The sequence below is a fragment of the Sitophilus oryzae genome, unplaced genomic scaffold, assembly GCF_002938485.1.
Source record: "Sitophilus oryzae breed Bouriz unplaced genomic scaffold, Soryzae_2.0 scaffold_1178_pilon_pilon, whole genome shotgun sequence".
NCBI classification, from domain to species: domain Eukaryota; kingdom Metazoa; phylum Arthropoda; class Insecta; order Coleoptera; family Curculionidae; genus Sitophilus; species Sitophilus oryzae.
The window spans coordinates 1,085,366-1,101,657 of NW_022145813.1; the positions used below are offsets into that span (position 1 = coordinate 1,085,366).

General features: G+C 32.9%; 1 protein-coding gene across 1 annotated transcript in view; it reads right to left on the minus strand.

Moving 5' to 3' along the window:
• The window catches only part of LOC115890283, a 93,624-nt gene that overhangs the window by 14,045 nt on the left and 63,287 nt on the right, over positions 1 to 16,292 (minus strand). Inside the window, exons 10-14 of the mRNA XM_030910464.1 lie at positions 13,694 to 13,988; positions 10,439 to 10,640; positions 6,212 to 6,444; positions 4,962 to 5,172; positions 314 to 446 (exon numbers count right to left, since the gene is read on the minus strand). Coding sequence (XP_030766324.1) covers positions 314 to 446; positions 4,962 to 5,172; positions 6,212 to 6,444; positions 10,439 to 10,640; positions 13,694 to 13,988 — 1,074 coding nt within the window. The remainder of the gene's footprint in view (positions 1 to 313; positions 447 to 4,961; positions 5,173 to 6,211; positions 6,445 to 10,438; positions 10,641 to 13,693; positions 13,989 to 16,292) is intronic.

Below are 16,292 nucleotides of genomic sequence, written 5' to 3' on the forward strand. Positions count from 1 at the left end.
CATTTTAGGATATAAATTTATACGATTTTTTTACTTATTTTTATCTGCAGAATGTGTTGTCGAAGTTTTCCGATTATAATTCGGACCACTCTGTATAGTTCAGTATAATTAATAATTACTAATAAATCGATAGCTAGGTATAATGATTATCTTATAAACAAGTATTTAAAAAAAGTATATAAAGCGATCTAGAACAATTTATTAATGCAAAGCTGGGGAATAAATAAAAAACAAAAAAAATATATATGTAAATCTTAGGAGGATAGATAGATGATATAGAATCAAATCTCGGATGAAAAAAAAACTAAAATACCTTCTCTGTAAAATGGAGAAGACATCACCAGTTGGTAACTTTCTTTTACATTTTGAATTCGATTTAATAACTTTATCTACAGCTTCATCTAGACTATTCGCTACATTAGCCGCAGCTTCCAGCAAACTCATACCTAAAAAGTAATTTAACATTTATGAGCTAAGTTGAGAGAAATTAAGAAAATAATTATAAGTACCGAGCTATCAACAATTATTGAAAGATCATCTCAGATGCAAAAAACGCAACGGATAATTTTTTCGTCAAGTTTAAAGTGTTATGTTTTTCTTAATTTTAGCTCTATTTTTATAAATTTTTTAGCATACTGTATATAAATCTATCAATTTTAATTCATAAACTCAGATTTTTATAAACTTTAATATTTGGCTCAATTAACCCTTATACAGAAAGACAATACCCTAAGTTTAAAACACCCTGTGCAATAATTGGAGCAGCTTTTCCTAAAATATTATTTTTCGATCAGAACCATGCTCCTGAGCATGTTGTTTTTTAACTTATGTCAACACATGCCTTGGTTAATTTTTAAGAGCGAAATAAACTTATCACCAACAATTTATAATTTTTTCAACTATCATTACTTTATGACGTTATTTTTTAATATCACGAGGTGGCTTTATGACTATTGTAATGTCATATCGACACTGTATGAAAATTTAAAGAACGTTAAAAAGTAACGACCCAGGCTTGCTTTTAATAAATATTAGTAACACCTATGCACAATATTCGACACTAAGGACTAGCGATGGGAACTATCGAATGAATTAGACTATCGAATGGTTAATGAATGAATGATATCAACAATCGAATGGTTTTATTCGAATAAAATCATTCATTCATTTGTATACTAAAGCATATGTGACAACCTCGCCGTGCGACTAAATGGTTATCGTTGAGCCACGACTATCGAATGCTTTTGATAAATGAAATTTAGTATTCGTTTGATTTTTGTATGCGTCGGTGCATTATTAGTTCTTCCAAATTTTTATAACTTCGCCGTATAACTACTGTGCTATTTTTGCGTTTATTAAAATAGTTAAAATACTAAAATAGTAGTTATTTTTTAATTTTATTTATTGACGATTGTGTGCATGTGCAAATGGTCAAAATTTTTCCGAAAATTTGTGTGGTTTTCCGTAGTCCGATCTTTCAATTATTTAATTTTATATGGTATATGGTCTATTTTTTAATGGGAAATTTTGAGAAGTAGCAATTTTTAAGAGAGATGAGATGAACTTACAATTAATTTTAAAAATACATATTTGTATTTTAGATGTTTTAATAATATGAATTAGTTGAACTTAATAATCATATTTAAGTAATGTGGTTGTATAATCATATTTAAGTAAATGGTTATCGAACTCAAACTATGGGGTGAGAAAATTAAAATGAAAGTTTTACACGTGCCAATTAAAAAAAAAGTTAACGATGTTTATATTTTGTTTATGCTAATTCTCTTACATGTAGTTTTTTCCGAAGAAAAAATATTTCATTTATTTTTTAAAGTAAATGCCAGTAAAAGTAAATATAATTTTTAAATAGTAATATAAAGCACCTAATATAAATAATTTTGATTTCTAATTTTTTATTTATATTTTCCTTCCATTACACTGCATGCTTAGAAAATTAAACAACGTTTGTCAAAAAATTTAGAGACTATATTATTTTTAAATAGGATCTAATATAAATAATTTTGACATCTAATTTGTTGTTTATATTTTGCTACTACTTAAAAGAAAATATTTATATTAAATGATTTTAAATTTTGTTGTTAATAGGTATAACAAATTATTACTGTTATTATTATTTATTAAACCAGTCTTTGCTAAAAACATTAAAAATAATTTTCCTACATCCAAAATAACAAGTATTATTGCAGTGTAACAACAGAATATTAATAAAAAAAATGCAGAATATATAGTATGTCTATATATTCCCTAATTAACTAAAGCCAAACAATAATATTCTTTGCTAATATCAACTAATACCAAAATATGGCAACAGCGCTTTTCATAATGTATTTTCTGTGTAAATACTAGCACCTCAATAAAAAAAATAATGTGTCCTTATCTATATCTGACTCCGCAAAAAATCAAAAATGCCGGCTTCTTTCATAGCATTGCCACCGACCACTGTCGGATTTCTCGGAAAGAAACCTACGTCGCCGGGCTACAACTAAAATTCAGTTAATATTTTATTATAATCAATCCTGACGAATGAATGAATTTCATAAATGAATGAATTTTATAAATGAATGTTTTTTGCTGCCGAATTACTAGAATACAATATTTCAAGGCAGATGACGGATCTATTCGATAATTTTTATTCGAATAGTTTTCAACGAATGTTTTCTTACTAACTATCGAATTATTCGAATGAATTGCAACTATCGAATGTTTCGATAGTATTCATTCGATAGTTCCCACTACTACTAAGGACCATATTTAATCGAACACAACCTTAACACAAGTATAATAACCAAAACCACGTTGTCATTATGAAGAATAACATTAAAAAGTAACGATAATTGAAAAAATTCATTCAGAGAACAATTCAGTTAAAGAACGGCTAGTCATATATTGAAAAATTATGAGTACACCAATAATAGTATATTGTTTGATTAGGAGTAAAAATAATACTGTATGTGGCGAGGCGATAGGTCACAGGTATTAGAGGCAAAGCATAAAAAGTACATTTTTACTCCAAATAGAACATGCTATTTTTTTCAAACGTCACAAATGATTTTTAAACAACAATCGCCGCAAATAATATAAAAACTAATACCTTGTAAGTAATTATACCGTGTGTTGTAAGTAATTATACCATTTTATTTTGCAGAAAAAATTATTTGAAACTTTTTAAAAAACTCCTTAAAATGAAGCAAATTGTTCATTTTGAACGGTTTATACGAATTCGATTTTGAGTTATGAGAGATACAAAGATAGGCGAAAATTAAAAATAAAGCTACATTCGAAATCAATTCGCTGGCCGAGTGGCACTTCGACGTTAAAGTCGGCACGAAATTAACCATTCACAACAAATTTCAATTTGAATTTTGCGCATGCGTGTTTAAACGTTCTCCTGACATTTTTTAGGTTAGTTGTTGGTTTTGATTTTGGAAGAGTCAAAATCCGGGACAGTTGTTAATTAAGTTTTCAATGTTTTTATGTTTAGAAAAATGGAAACATAAACGTCATTTATTGATGATTTTTTTCTAAAATGTGTCTCAAGCACCCAAAACTTTTTCTCGCCATTAATATGGGTCGGACACCCCATTTTTTGGGTTTTGGTAAACCCCTTGGTTTTCGGTCAAGCTAATTATTGAGCTGCAACAATAATTGCGTCCTAATAAAATAAGAATAGCGTCCTTCACTCATTTTTCTTTTAATAATTATTTACTTTTCACAGGAAAATGGCTTGTAACAACGACACAAACAAAATAATTATTAAAATTTAAATGTCAAATTTGTCATAATTGTCAAACGAAAATTCCGTGCTGAAGTGGAAGTTTGCAGCTTGCAAGCTTTCAATCCAACTTCAACTTGCACTCTGGCGTCGAATTTTGTTGTGAATGAGTACACTGAAGTACATAAGATAAGCTTGCGTGCCAAAGTACGACTCGGCCAGCGAATTGATTTATGCCCACTTGCACCGTTTGTATAAACTTTGTTTAAAGGCTAAACAGTGATTAACTATAATAAAATATGTATAGTTAATCACTGTTTAGCCTTTAAACAAAGTTTATACAAACTGTGCAAGTGGGCATTAGAATGTAGCTTAATGCAGTCCTGATCAAACAAACATAACAATCACAAGTTATGTCACAATATGTCAAATCTATTATGATTTTCTTCTACAGAGATCTGTCAAACATATTTTCAGTTATATTATTTATGAATAGTTCCAAAAGTACACTGTAAACATACGAGAATTTTTTAAAAATTAAATATATTTCGTAAATAAGTATGAAAAGAGAAAAGACAAATAATAAGAAAATTAAGAAAAACAGAGAAATTAAGAAAAGATAAAAGATAAGATAAAGATAATTAAGAAAAATAGAGAAAATTAAGAAAAACATGAAAATATGGTTGATTTTTTTAAGTCCTAAAAATCAAAAGGTGTTTCTATATATCAACCCGATTTCGTTCTTTGATAGATTCTTTCGTTAATTTTGATAGTTTATTTCGTTAATTTTGATTAATGTCATATTCTTTGCTGTTAAAGTATCATATTTTCCGAAAACTATCATCACCCTTTCCGTAACATTGAACTAAAGAAATTTTGTGCTTCTTTAACATTGTAAAACAACAAAAAACATTACATTAATTAAAATTTTATGAACTTTTTTGACTTTTGGGACAGACAATCCGGGGACAAACTGTATATCTAGAAACTGTAGCTACACTGGTTGAATTTTTGTTAGTTTAATAATATTAAATATATTTAATAATATATTTTTGTACTTTTGTGCTTAGGCATTAAAATGGCATTTGTATAATATCAATCACGTTGCAAAACTTAATAATTTTGTGACTTGAAAAAAATATTTTGTCGTTGTTTATCATTGTGTCTTCTAAGCCTTCTGCCTGGATGTTTATTTTATCATATGCTAAAAATTGTAAATTACACTTACCTTCGTTAACGTTATTATTCTCTGGAAAATAAAATCTACCCTTAACAGAACTATACGGTGGCGAAGTATGTTTACTGCTCGACTTAATACTAACTACGCTATCTACTGAGTCTGGGGATGAAACACAACTGGAATCGCTATCGTCGTCTTCTTCTGGATTGAATATTTCTAACTTAAGTAATTTCGGAATCCGTTTAGCTATTGTCTCTTCCTGAAATTAAATTATATGCCTAAATATCACTTCATACAGGGTGACAATGCCGCTATTTGTTTACATTTTTGGAAACTGGGATATAAAATGCAGTTTATGAATTCTCAAATTTTGTATTAAAGAATACTGAATATATACAGGGTGATCCGAACTGTATTCGGGAAACTTCGGTAGCGTATTCTGCCGATAAAAATAAGTAAAAAAGTTTATATAAATTTATGTCCTTAGTTTCGGAGATAGAGGGTGTAAAAGTTTCATTTTTATTTCGAATTTTTTCAAATAATTTCTGAAGTAGCGTCAGTATTTGTTATCAATACTTGTCATCATTGACATAAATTAGACATGTTGATTAAATAGTTATCAGACAAATAATAAATTTAAAATGTTTTTTTGCGAAAAGTTTAACAAAAACTGCTTTATCATAATTCTTTCGAAGAAAAATTTATGATTAATTTTAAAAAAATAAAAAGTTTTCAAATTTATCATTTCAGTCAAATAATCTACTCAACATGTTTATTTTTTGTCAATAATGACATGTGTTGACTATTTCCATGCTAAATATCTTGAGAACGATTGCTCTAGCGATTATTAACAAGAGAAATTTTTTACGTAAAAAATCACGGAAATGTATATTATATTTTCACTCAGTATTTTATACAGGTACGGACGAAAATATTACTCTTCAAAACAGTTAAAACACATGTAGGTGGCTCCCCCTACAAATAGGAGTCATATTGACATCAAAATCAAATTTCTCATGTCAAAAAACTTCCAAAAAATAGTTTTCATCCAAATATTGAAGTTACTTTAGACATTATTTGGAAAAAATCGAAAGAAAAATGAAACTTTTACACCCTGTATCTCCGAAACTAAGCATTTAAGGACTAATTAATAATACGAACTTTTTTACTTATTTTTATTTGCAAAATATGCTGCCGAAGTTTCAGTCCAAGTTTCCGAAATACAGTTCGGACCACCCTGTATAATTAAATGTTGGATTTAAGGCTACTTTTACGAACATAGATTATTTTTGACTTACTTTACCATCCGAATCTGATATTTTTCTAACAATTGGACAGTTGTTTCTCGTAGATTTCATGCCAAATCCCGGTTTCTGACATAGTATCTCTCGAATTTTTCGTAATTTTTCATTCCTAGATTCATCTTGCAACGTAACAAACCCCGATTGCTTGTCTGTATAGTTTGAGTTTCCATCCGATACAATTATGTTTGTTTTAGGCTTAATAGATGTTGATATGCAGTTGGAGTTATCTGAAAAAATATTTCGTATTAAAGACAACCATTTGCAATTTTAGTTAATATAAATACCGTATGATCGAAAAAAAATGGCCAAACCAAACCAAACCAGTTGGCTTGGAAATGACGATCGATGACATTTCCCATATAATTTTACATATAAAATGACAGCGATCTTCATTTCATAGCCATCGCTGACGCCGTTTTTATTCTATCATACGGTATAACGTGTCACGTTCACAGAATTTTATTTTGGCCCAACTACTAGCCGCCATTTTAAAAACAGCACTTGAACGCCAAAAGTTAAACAGTAGTATACTGAGACATGACTCAACTCGTTTGATCAGTTGATATGATTTGTCCAGTTTATTACATTCATACGAAGTGATTTCAGGTGACTTGATCTTTATTATCAAAAGTAATAGTTTTACTATAAACTAAATATAATGAGAATTAAAAGGTCAATTTTGTTTTAAATAAAATAGTATTTACTACTTTTAATCAACAGTTTATATTATCTGTTTATATGTTGACACACAACACACACAAACAATATTGCATAAGACATCAAAAAATGCAATGAAAAATTTGTACAAACTGCAATGCGAAAACAGAAAAAGCTATAAAAACGCTAAAAAATCCCTCATGATTGGAAAGAAGCAGCTAATCGCATTAACACACAACAATATCAGAATAACAGACAAAAACGAAATAATAAGCCTGGTAACAAGGTTCTACTCTACAGCCACCGATACATATATAAACCCTCAGAAAACGTACAGGAAGAAGAAAGGCTGCCACTACCACACGATGACGTCCCAGAATTTCTCATGGGAGAAGTAGAAAAGGCACTTCAAGATGTGAAAATGGAAAAGCAGCAGGAAACGACGGTAACAGCTGAAGTACGCTGGTAGGAGAACTTGGAAAATCCTAGCAAATATATACACCCGCTGGCTAAAGAGAAAACATATACCACAAGACTGGAGTAGCGCCAACATAATTCTAATTCATAAGAAATTCAGCAAAGAAGACATCAGAAACTATATAAGAAGCCTACTACCAGTAACACAAGATCTTTACAAAAATAATAAACAACCGAATACAAAACACGCTAGACGCTGCACAATCAGGAGAACAAGCAGGGATTTAGAAGCGGCTTCAGCACAATTATTGATCACATACATACACTAAGAGAAACTATCAGCCGAACAAAAGAATACGAACTTCCACTAGCCATAGCTTTTATAGACTTTGAGAAGGCTTTCGACTCAATACATCCTAAGATAATAATAGAAGCCCTAGCGAAATAAGGTACTGACAGGCCTTATATAGAAACTCTCGCCAATATATACAAGGGAGCCAAAGCAAGAGTAATGATATATAAAATAACCCCAGAGTTCCCAACTGGTAAATGAGTACGACAGGGAGACACGATATCCCGAAAGCTGTTTACAGCAACATCAGAAGAAATCTTCCGTCAAACTGGGCTGGACCAACAAATGATTAAAAATAGATGGAGAATATCTTAACCATCTAGCTATCTATCTCTTTCTCTCTCTCTCTCTCTCTCTCTCTCTCTCTATCTTAACCATCTTTCGCTGATGACATAAACCATTCTAGCACTGCCTGCAGGTCACACAACGCTCAATGTAACGAAATATGATGGGAGAGAAATAACCAAGAGAGACCGTAAAAGAATAGAGTGGATACGACAAAAGACCCAGGTAATAGATGTCATCCACAGAGTCAGATTTCTTAAATGACAATAAGCAGGACACCTGGCAAGAAGAACGGACAACAGATGGACCATAAAAATTACAGCATGGTACCCACGAGGAATTAAGAGACTGTAACAGTTAAATTTCATCGCTACGACCTCTGTGTGCTAGCTCATAAATTATCGCAAATAACTGTTATTTTTGCATCATGTTTACTATAATTTTATTGTTAAATATTATTTTATTTAGGATTTTACCATTATGCAACCCGATATACATCTCTAGATTATACAGCTTCAGCTCCACTGTCACTGATGCCGACCAGCAGTAGGCTTTTTGTCCGTCTCTCTATATCTTTGATCATCACCTGTTCGTCACTTGTCACTGTCAGATCAAATCAGATGTTTTTGGATTTATTTATCCTTTGTTTTGGTTATTGAAATTTTATAATTATCAGATAAAATTTCGTAGTTAAATCGTTTATTTTTGATGTGGATCGCAGTGTGCAATCGTTCATTGACCGGATATGAAATATGGCTGTTGAAAAATAATCTAGAACATCGTTTTTTATTTATACCTTTTTGTGAGTTGGACTAGTCGAGAGATATAGTTCTCTATCTATATCCTGGAGGGAGATTTCCGGTTGAAATCTGATTTTGTGAAGGAAATTGAATCCTTGCATCACTTCTTGTGTACTCCCCGACCGAGAATATCGTCGTGAAGAACTGGCTGCCGTTTCGTGAAGCATTCCCTGTTGGCGAATAGCAGGTCTTCGTAAAGAAGGATTAAGTCTTCCGAAACACATTTGGTCAGAGACGTGGTTGGATTTTGTGGATTTTTATGGACCACCGACCAATTTCCGCAATGGGATTAAAATAGCCAAATTTTTCCGACCGATATTCCGATTCCACGTGCCCAAGAAGTCCCCGAATAGTTCCAAGGTATGCTATAATTCTTCTGACTAGTCTAAGTCAATGCTCAACTGATTTTTATTCGTATTGTTGACTGGTTTTCGACTTTTCCACGCCCACGTGGTGTAGAAAGATTAGTTGAGTGTTATCTTTCTTAAATCTTATTTGGTTGTTCGTAATTGTAGAGCAAGAAGACCGATCCAGACCGTAGCACAGAACAGTCCAGAATTCCATCCGTTCCTGTTGCCCGTGTGTAGAGTTACCCGTTGGACATCATAAACCCTCGTAGAGGGTTTTTATGTTCACCTTTTGAAATCCTACACCTGGCCGGCATCCGTCCATCTGTTGACATCCGTGGGCTCCAGTGACATCACATCAAGCTGCTGTACACCGTCGTAGCCACCCATAGCTATACACCATAGCTCAGCCAGAGGAACTTCTGAGTTGTTTCAAGTTTATACAACCCTTAGAGTAAGACTGTTTAGATTAGTATAATTTTAGATTTGATATTTGTAATCCACCCAGGATTTTGTACTTAGTTTAAGTAAGGGGGATTATGACGTCATACTTTTAGTTAGTTTTCTTGATTTAAATTTTATTCTACTTTTCAACTTTTATTCATTTCTATTTCTTTAAATATTAACTTTTAATATTTTAATAAATTGCTTAAACATTTTTAGTAGTATTATTTGCAGTCTAGTCTCATAGTTAAGTTAGAGTCACTTAAGTTTAATGAGTTATAGCATATTTGAAGTTCATGGTAGTTGCACTCAACAGTTCGAGGTTGGTGTTGAAGTCTACTTAATAGTTACATCTTAATTGCCGAGTTCATAGAGTATAATCTCGTGGCGCCCTTTTATTAATATCTTTGAACCCCGACCACCCGGCTGTTAAAATTAAAAAGCTAGTGGCCTCTATGCAACTCATTCAGATTAAGTAAACTTTGTGTTTTATTGAACTTCAAATTAGAAAGGGCGCGGCAAGACCTAGAGGAAGACCAAACCTGAGATGGGACCATGACATTAGGAACTAGCAGGAATAACTTGGGCATAGCCAAACAATAAACAGCAGATGGCCCAACTACAGAGTAGATATTTAATTATATAAGAGAGGCTACACCATAATTGGAAATGGTTGAATAAGCTGAGAGTGATGATGATGATGATATGTTGACACAAAGTTTACTTATTCACGATTTGGTTATTACAATCCTATTATAAAAACTAGACTAAATTACTATCCAAAAAAACGGCATTGTAGTTGACTTGGAAATGAAGATCGCTGTCTTTTTCAAAATTGTTTGCGTAATGTCATCTATCGTCATTTCTAAGCCAACTGACTTGACCACTTGACTTCCTTTTTTGATCATATGCTAAATACCTTTTAAGTTAGGAGTATTGAGACTGGTCCTTTTGAATTTTGGAATTTGCGGAACTGCATATTTCTGAGCTAACGTTTTTGTACTTTCTTTGGTCTGTTTCTGGACGTGTTGAACGGGTAACAGATTCGGTTTGAGATCGCATTCTTTGTCGTCAGTTGGAAAGAAAACAGCTGTAGTAGTTGTCAGCAGTTCTGTAGATGGCTGTAATTAAAAACATTCATGAAAATCACCTTTTTAACGTTCAAAATGTTTCTGGTAGGTATCTTAATATCGTGCCACAAATCGTGAAAAAGTTCATGATACATGGACAAATGATATTGTATAGCTAAGAAAAAGATTCTAATATTTGTTATTAGCTAGAGTATACAGGGTGCTACAAATTCGGAATACGAGCATTGGTATCTCGGTAACCGTAATAGATACGGCATGGTTAAACTGGGATAAAGTTGCGCTTTGGGATGTTCACCAAGATGATGATAAAAAAAATAAAAATAATAGTACGAGAGCTAGCAACGTCCTTATCGGATATTTAATACTTTACTATCAGAATATAAACGAAAATAAAATAAAAAAGTTGTTGCCTTGACCCGGTTTCGAACTCTGGATCATCGGTTCATAGTCGGAAACTCTACGCGCTGCGCTATGGAGACTTGTTCGATTTATATTCAATACTAGAATTTAACGGACTCAATAAAAAAATATGATCTACTTCCGATGCGCAGTAGTGAACGCAACGAGTATCGGCAGAGATGGGCCGCAAGCTGTTCCAGAGAGCATAGTAAAATATATATCAAAGAGCCAGCTTTCTTAAAATACTTTCTCGAAAACGTTACTAGCTCTTAGACTATAATACCTTGTATGTAATTATATATCGAGAAACGATAGTTACGCTAGTTGAATTTGACACTTTATGTCAGTTTAATCATATATTTTCGTACTTTTGTGCTTAGGCTTTAAAGTGCTTTACTTTTATGCCTAGGCGTTAAAATGACTTTTTGTAAAAGCGTTTCGAAATTGACAGTTTTTGATATTTATTTGAGATTCGAAATGACATTCTTTTAGGCACTAGTATCTAAAAGTGACACTTGTTTAGGCACTAGTGCCTAAAAGTAAAAATATGTTTTTCTTTGACCCAGGTTTCAAAGTTGTTGTAGGTGCTCTCGTATAAGTTTTTCGACTTCTCGGGCACCAACGTGGATAGCGCAGTTTCAGCAGCTTGTTGAATATCCAAAGACTCGTCATTATCACTCATTTTTTCACAACTTTTTTACTTTGTATGAAATACGGCGACGTTTGAACCTGACAGAACTTTGTCATTAAACAATACATAAAAAATGCCTTAGGAACCGGTTACCAGAACATTTTAAAAAATGTTTAAAAATAAATAATAATAATAGCATAAAAATCTCAAATTATCCGCTTTCACAAAAAATCATGTATGAAATTCGTTGCGAAAAGAGCATTTATTTCGGACATAAATAGTATAAATAAATACTATTATATAAAATACTATTTTTATTCACATTATATTTGTCACGTCGCAAAAATTAATACTTTTGTCACGTTTTTTTAAAAACGCTATTGCAAGTAGTATGATTTTTTTAACGCAAAATCCTTGTCTGTTTCTATTTTATGTTTTTAAAAAAAATCAGTAAGCTTTAAACTTCCCATGTTTACTAAACTTAATGATTTTTTTCCTTTGTTTATAAAATTAAGTATAGAGCATGATATATCTTAAGAAATCTTATAACAAAAGAAATAAAATAAAAAAATAATATACAGGGTGGCGCACCTCATTCGCCTCGGTTGATTATACGAGAACGGAAAGATGTAGTAACAAAATATTTCATGTGTGTATGTGGGAAGACAATGTGCATAATTTAAAATTATTTTTAAATGTACAGGAGGTGTCAGAACTAAGATCCATATCAAAGTTATATTTTTTCTTATGGAACACTCTGTATTTTATTTAATTTTTGGATTCTAGGACATAAAATAAGGAATTTATATATTTTTTACTACATATACCAGCGAATATAGGACATGTAGTATTTCAAAGGAATGCTTATCAGGAAGATTCCTATTTGCATATTTTTAAGCATAAGCCCTTGAGGCCAAGAAGCAATTTTCCTCACAAAATAAAATCACTAGTAACAGCCATTCGCTCCGCAAGCAGATACTGCTTTATTTTTCATGATAAAATATTGAATACTTACTTATTAAACTATTGTAGGTAAATTTAAGTAAACTGTTATAAATTATAAATAATAATATCCATAAACTATACCAAAATAGTTACTAACTGTCACTAAAAAATTGCCATGGCGACACCAGCCATCCTGACTGCTATTTTATTTAAAAATCACTTTTCATTCAAAATCTGAGTTAGATAGGTATAGGAAACCCTAATATAGTTTGAAAGAGCATTTGAATCTGCTTCGATTTATTTTAAAAAATACAGAGTGTTGTATTTGAAATAACAAAGTTTTTATCAAAATAAATCCTTAAAATAGATTAGCAATTTTTGGTACCCATATATAAATTTAAGGAAGCAATAACATTTTTCAGCAAAGTTTATTTCTCTGCCTTTAAACTCAGCACAAGATTTAATTCTGAAAAATAATGTACATGGTGTTAATAATCTCTTTATTGTAGCATGGATATTCAAATATCTTTAAATATCTCAAGAACCAAAGATTTTAAACATATTTAGCCCTTATAATAAATGTCTTTTTTTGGGTCCAAGAATCCAAAAATTAAATAAAATACCGGGGGTTCCATAAGAAAAAATATAAGTTTGGTATGGATGTTAGTTCTGAAACACCCTGTATATTTCAAAATAATTTTAAATTGTGCACATTGCCTCCCCATATATAGTCATAAAATATTTAGTTTCTACATCTTTCCGTTTTCGTATAATCAACCGAGGCGAATGAGGTGCGCCACCCTGTATAGGATATCCCATTTAAAAATACATAAATTTGGGTCATATTTCAGAAACGACAGCACCCAGAAAAAAACTAGGTACGCCACTGAATTCTGGTTAAGTTAGAGATGGTTTTGAAAGCGTAACAATTTCAAATTTGTCCTGTATGTCGGGAACAAATTATATGTTATTATGAGCATCTTCCTTTTTACCTCTTCTAATAAACGAGAAACCCTGAAAAACACACGAAAATGTTCAGATATATGAACTTGTAGATATATGATTATTTTTTAATTTTAGACTAATTAATTAAACTTAAAGAACTCACTTTTGGAGAACTGAATTGTTTGGTAAGCGGATGTACTCCAATCGACATTTGTTTCACTCGCGGACTGGTCGGGCAGCTCGACTGCTTGATTCGAGGAGATTGTGGGGCAGACTGACATCCGCCTTTCAGTAAAGGAGATGCTGGTCCCGCTGACAAAGTACCGCCAATAGGTGACATTGGATCAGATTTGGGGACAAAAATAACCGATGCAAAGGAATCCTCTGAGTCGACACTGGTGTCAGACTGGAGACTACTGTCCTTCGATGAGTCTGAACCGTCTTCTTTTGAGTGCCTCCTGAAAATAATATACATTATAGTAAGTTATTAAATGTATCCACAAGTAGACACGGTTTTGGACCTGAGCAACTAAAAGCAATTTCTAAGATAATTTTTGGAGCTGAATCCAAATCAGCAGTCCATTTTTTAAGATTGGTTCTAGTTTTCGAAATATTCAATAAATTCATTATTTTACTATTTTTGACCGTTAACGGTCATTTATTGAATTACACAATATAAATCAGAAATGAACAGAGGTTGAACTGAGTCTTTTATACTGCTAGGGATCTGTTTCATGGATTAGGGTCCAACAGTAATCGCTCATCATGCCTTCGTCCCAAAATCCTTAGTATCGCCTTTCGATTTTCGCTATATCTTGGTGTAGCCGCTCTTCTTGCTCGTCGCTCGTGTCGCCCAAGTTTTGTGGAAAAAAATCAAGATGTGAATGCAGAAAATGTATCTTGAGACACATTCGAGCTCCAATCTTGTGGTAATTTTGCAACAAATTGTCGATTACTTGCTTGTAATCCGGTGATTTATGATTACCGAGAAAGTTGTGAACAACACTTTGAAACGATGCCCATGCTGCTGCCTTATCAAGCGTTAAACATTTTGTAAACGTTGCGTCAGTTCGAATATCAGGTCCGACAAATATTCCTTCTTTGATGTTTGCGTATGACAGTTTTGGAAACAACTTGGTTAAGTACTGGAAAGCCGGTCCTTCGCGATTGAGCGCTTTAACAAAGTTCTTAATAAGACCAAGTTTAATGTGAAGAGGTGGCAGTAAAGCGTCCTGTGGGTTTACAAGTGGTACAGAAGACACATTTTGTTGTCCTGGCTCCTAGTGGGTACGACTCGGCCACCCATCGGCAGCACAACTACAATACAAATCCAAATTATGTTTCCAATTGCCGGTTGCAGCGCTGTCCTCAGTTGACGACGTTACATTAAATTTTTATAAGGGGCCGTTATAAGAGCGCAGTGCTACTGCCATGCGCCAACTCGAAAACTGGAGCCAATCTTGACAACGGATTGAAGATCTGAGTTCAGGGTATCAAATAACGTTGTGAATCGTTCTCATCTGCTCGGGTCCAAAAGATGACTCGAATTTGTAAACTTGTGTTATTAAACGGCTTAACCCTAAGGTCAAATGGTCAATGCCCCCCCCCCAAAAATCAGAAAAAAATTAGGAAAAACCTATTTAAATTATACTTTTTGTAAATAACTTTTTTTCGTCCTAAGGTATTCTAAACTATTCCCAAAAACCATCAATTTGTCCAATTTTCGCTTCAAAACATTTTTTCTACGACTAGCCTAGAAAATGCAGTTTGACTCACGGAAAACTCAAAATTGGCGTTTTGCAACTGTTGTGTGCTAAGGATTTAGCGCACGACATGTGTCATTTTGCACACGACATGGGCCAATTTTAATATTTTTAACCTCCAATGTTTAGCTGAAAGGCCAAACGCAACGCAGCCGTCAGAAAAGTGTCATCATTACATCGCAAATTATTTCACAAAACTGGCAAAAACTGAGCGAGTCTGCTGTTAATTTGTAGTCGTAGAAAAAATAGCGTAAAAAACTCGTTCGAAAACTTCTTTGTACACTCGTTCGACTTGTGGTTCTTGCCTGCGGCTCGAGCCAACAAACTGTCGAACTCGTGTGCAAAACGTCGTTTTCGAAACTCGTTGTTTAATATACTATTATTTTACCCATTTTCTCTACTGCCCGTCAACATTTCATTTTGTCCTTCATTCCCGCACATGTTTTGCACGTATTAAACTCCAAATGCCGCGGCTCGTAATGCCAACAAGGCAAGAAAAACGTATAGGAACTACGTATAGAAAATATAACGGGTTAAGGTGCGATAGATATTGTTGCGGGCCGGTGTGGACTCGACCTAACCTCACAATATGGCCCGCCCTCGGATGACCTTAACATCGCATAGACACCGCAATGATTCATTCGTTCGAGAAGAATCGAGTCCCACTGGAATGGACTAGTACATACGAGAACATTCGAAAACCTTCTCTACGCACCTAACGATCTATGGACAATTCTAGAGTTCTTTACCTGTCGGTATAAAAGCCGGCGGAGGTGGCCTACAGGGGGCAGTTATAAATATACCAGTGCAGTTGACGCGCGAAAATTCAAAATAAATTCTTAGTTATAAATCGTTTGTAAATAGTTCTATAAGTCTTTTATCGTTATTGTTTTTGTTAATTAGTGTTAAATAAATAGTGTTTAAATAAATTGTGACTTTCTATCCACACGGAACCGACGAAAAACGTAATAATTGGTGTCAAGTGTGGCGTGTGTGATA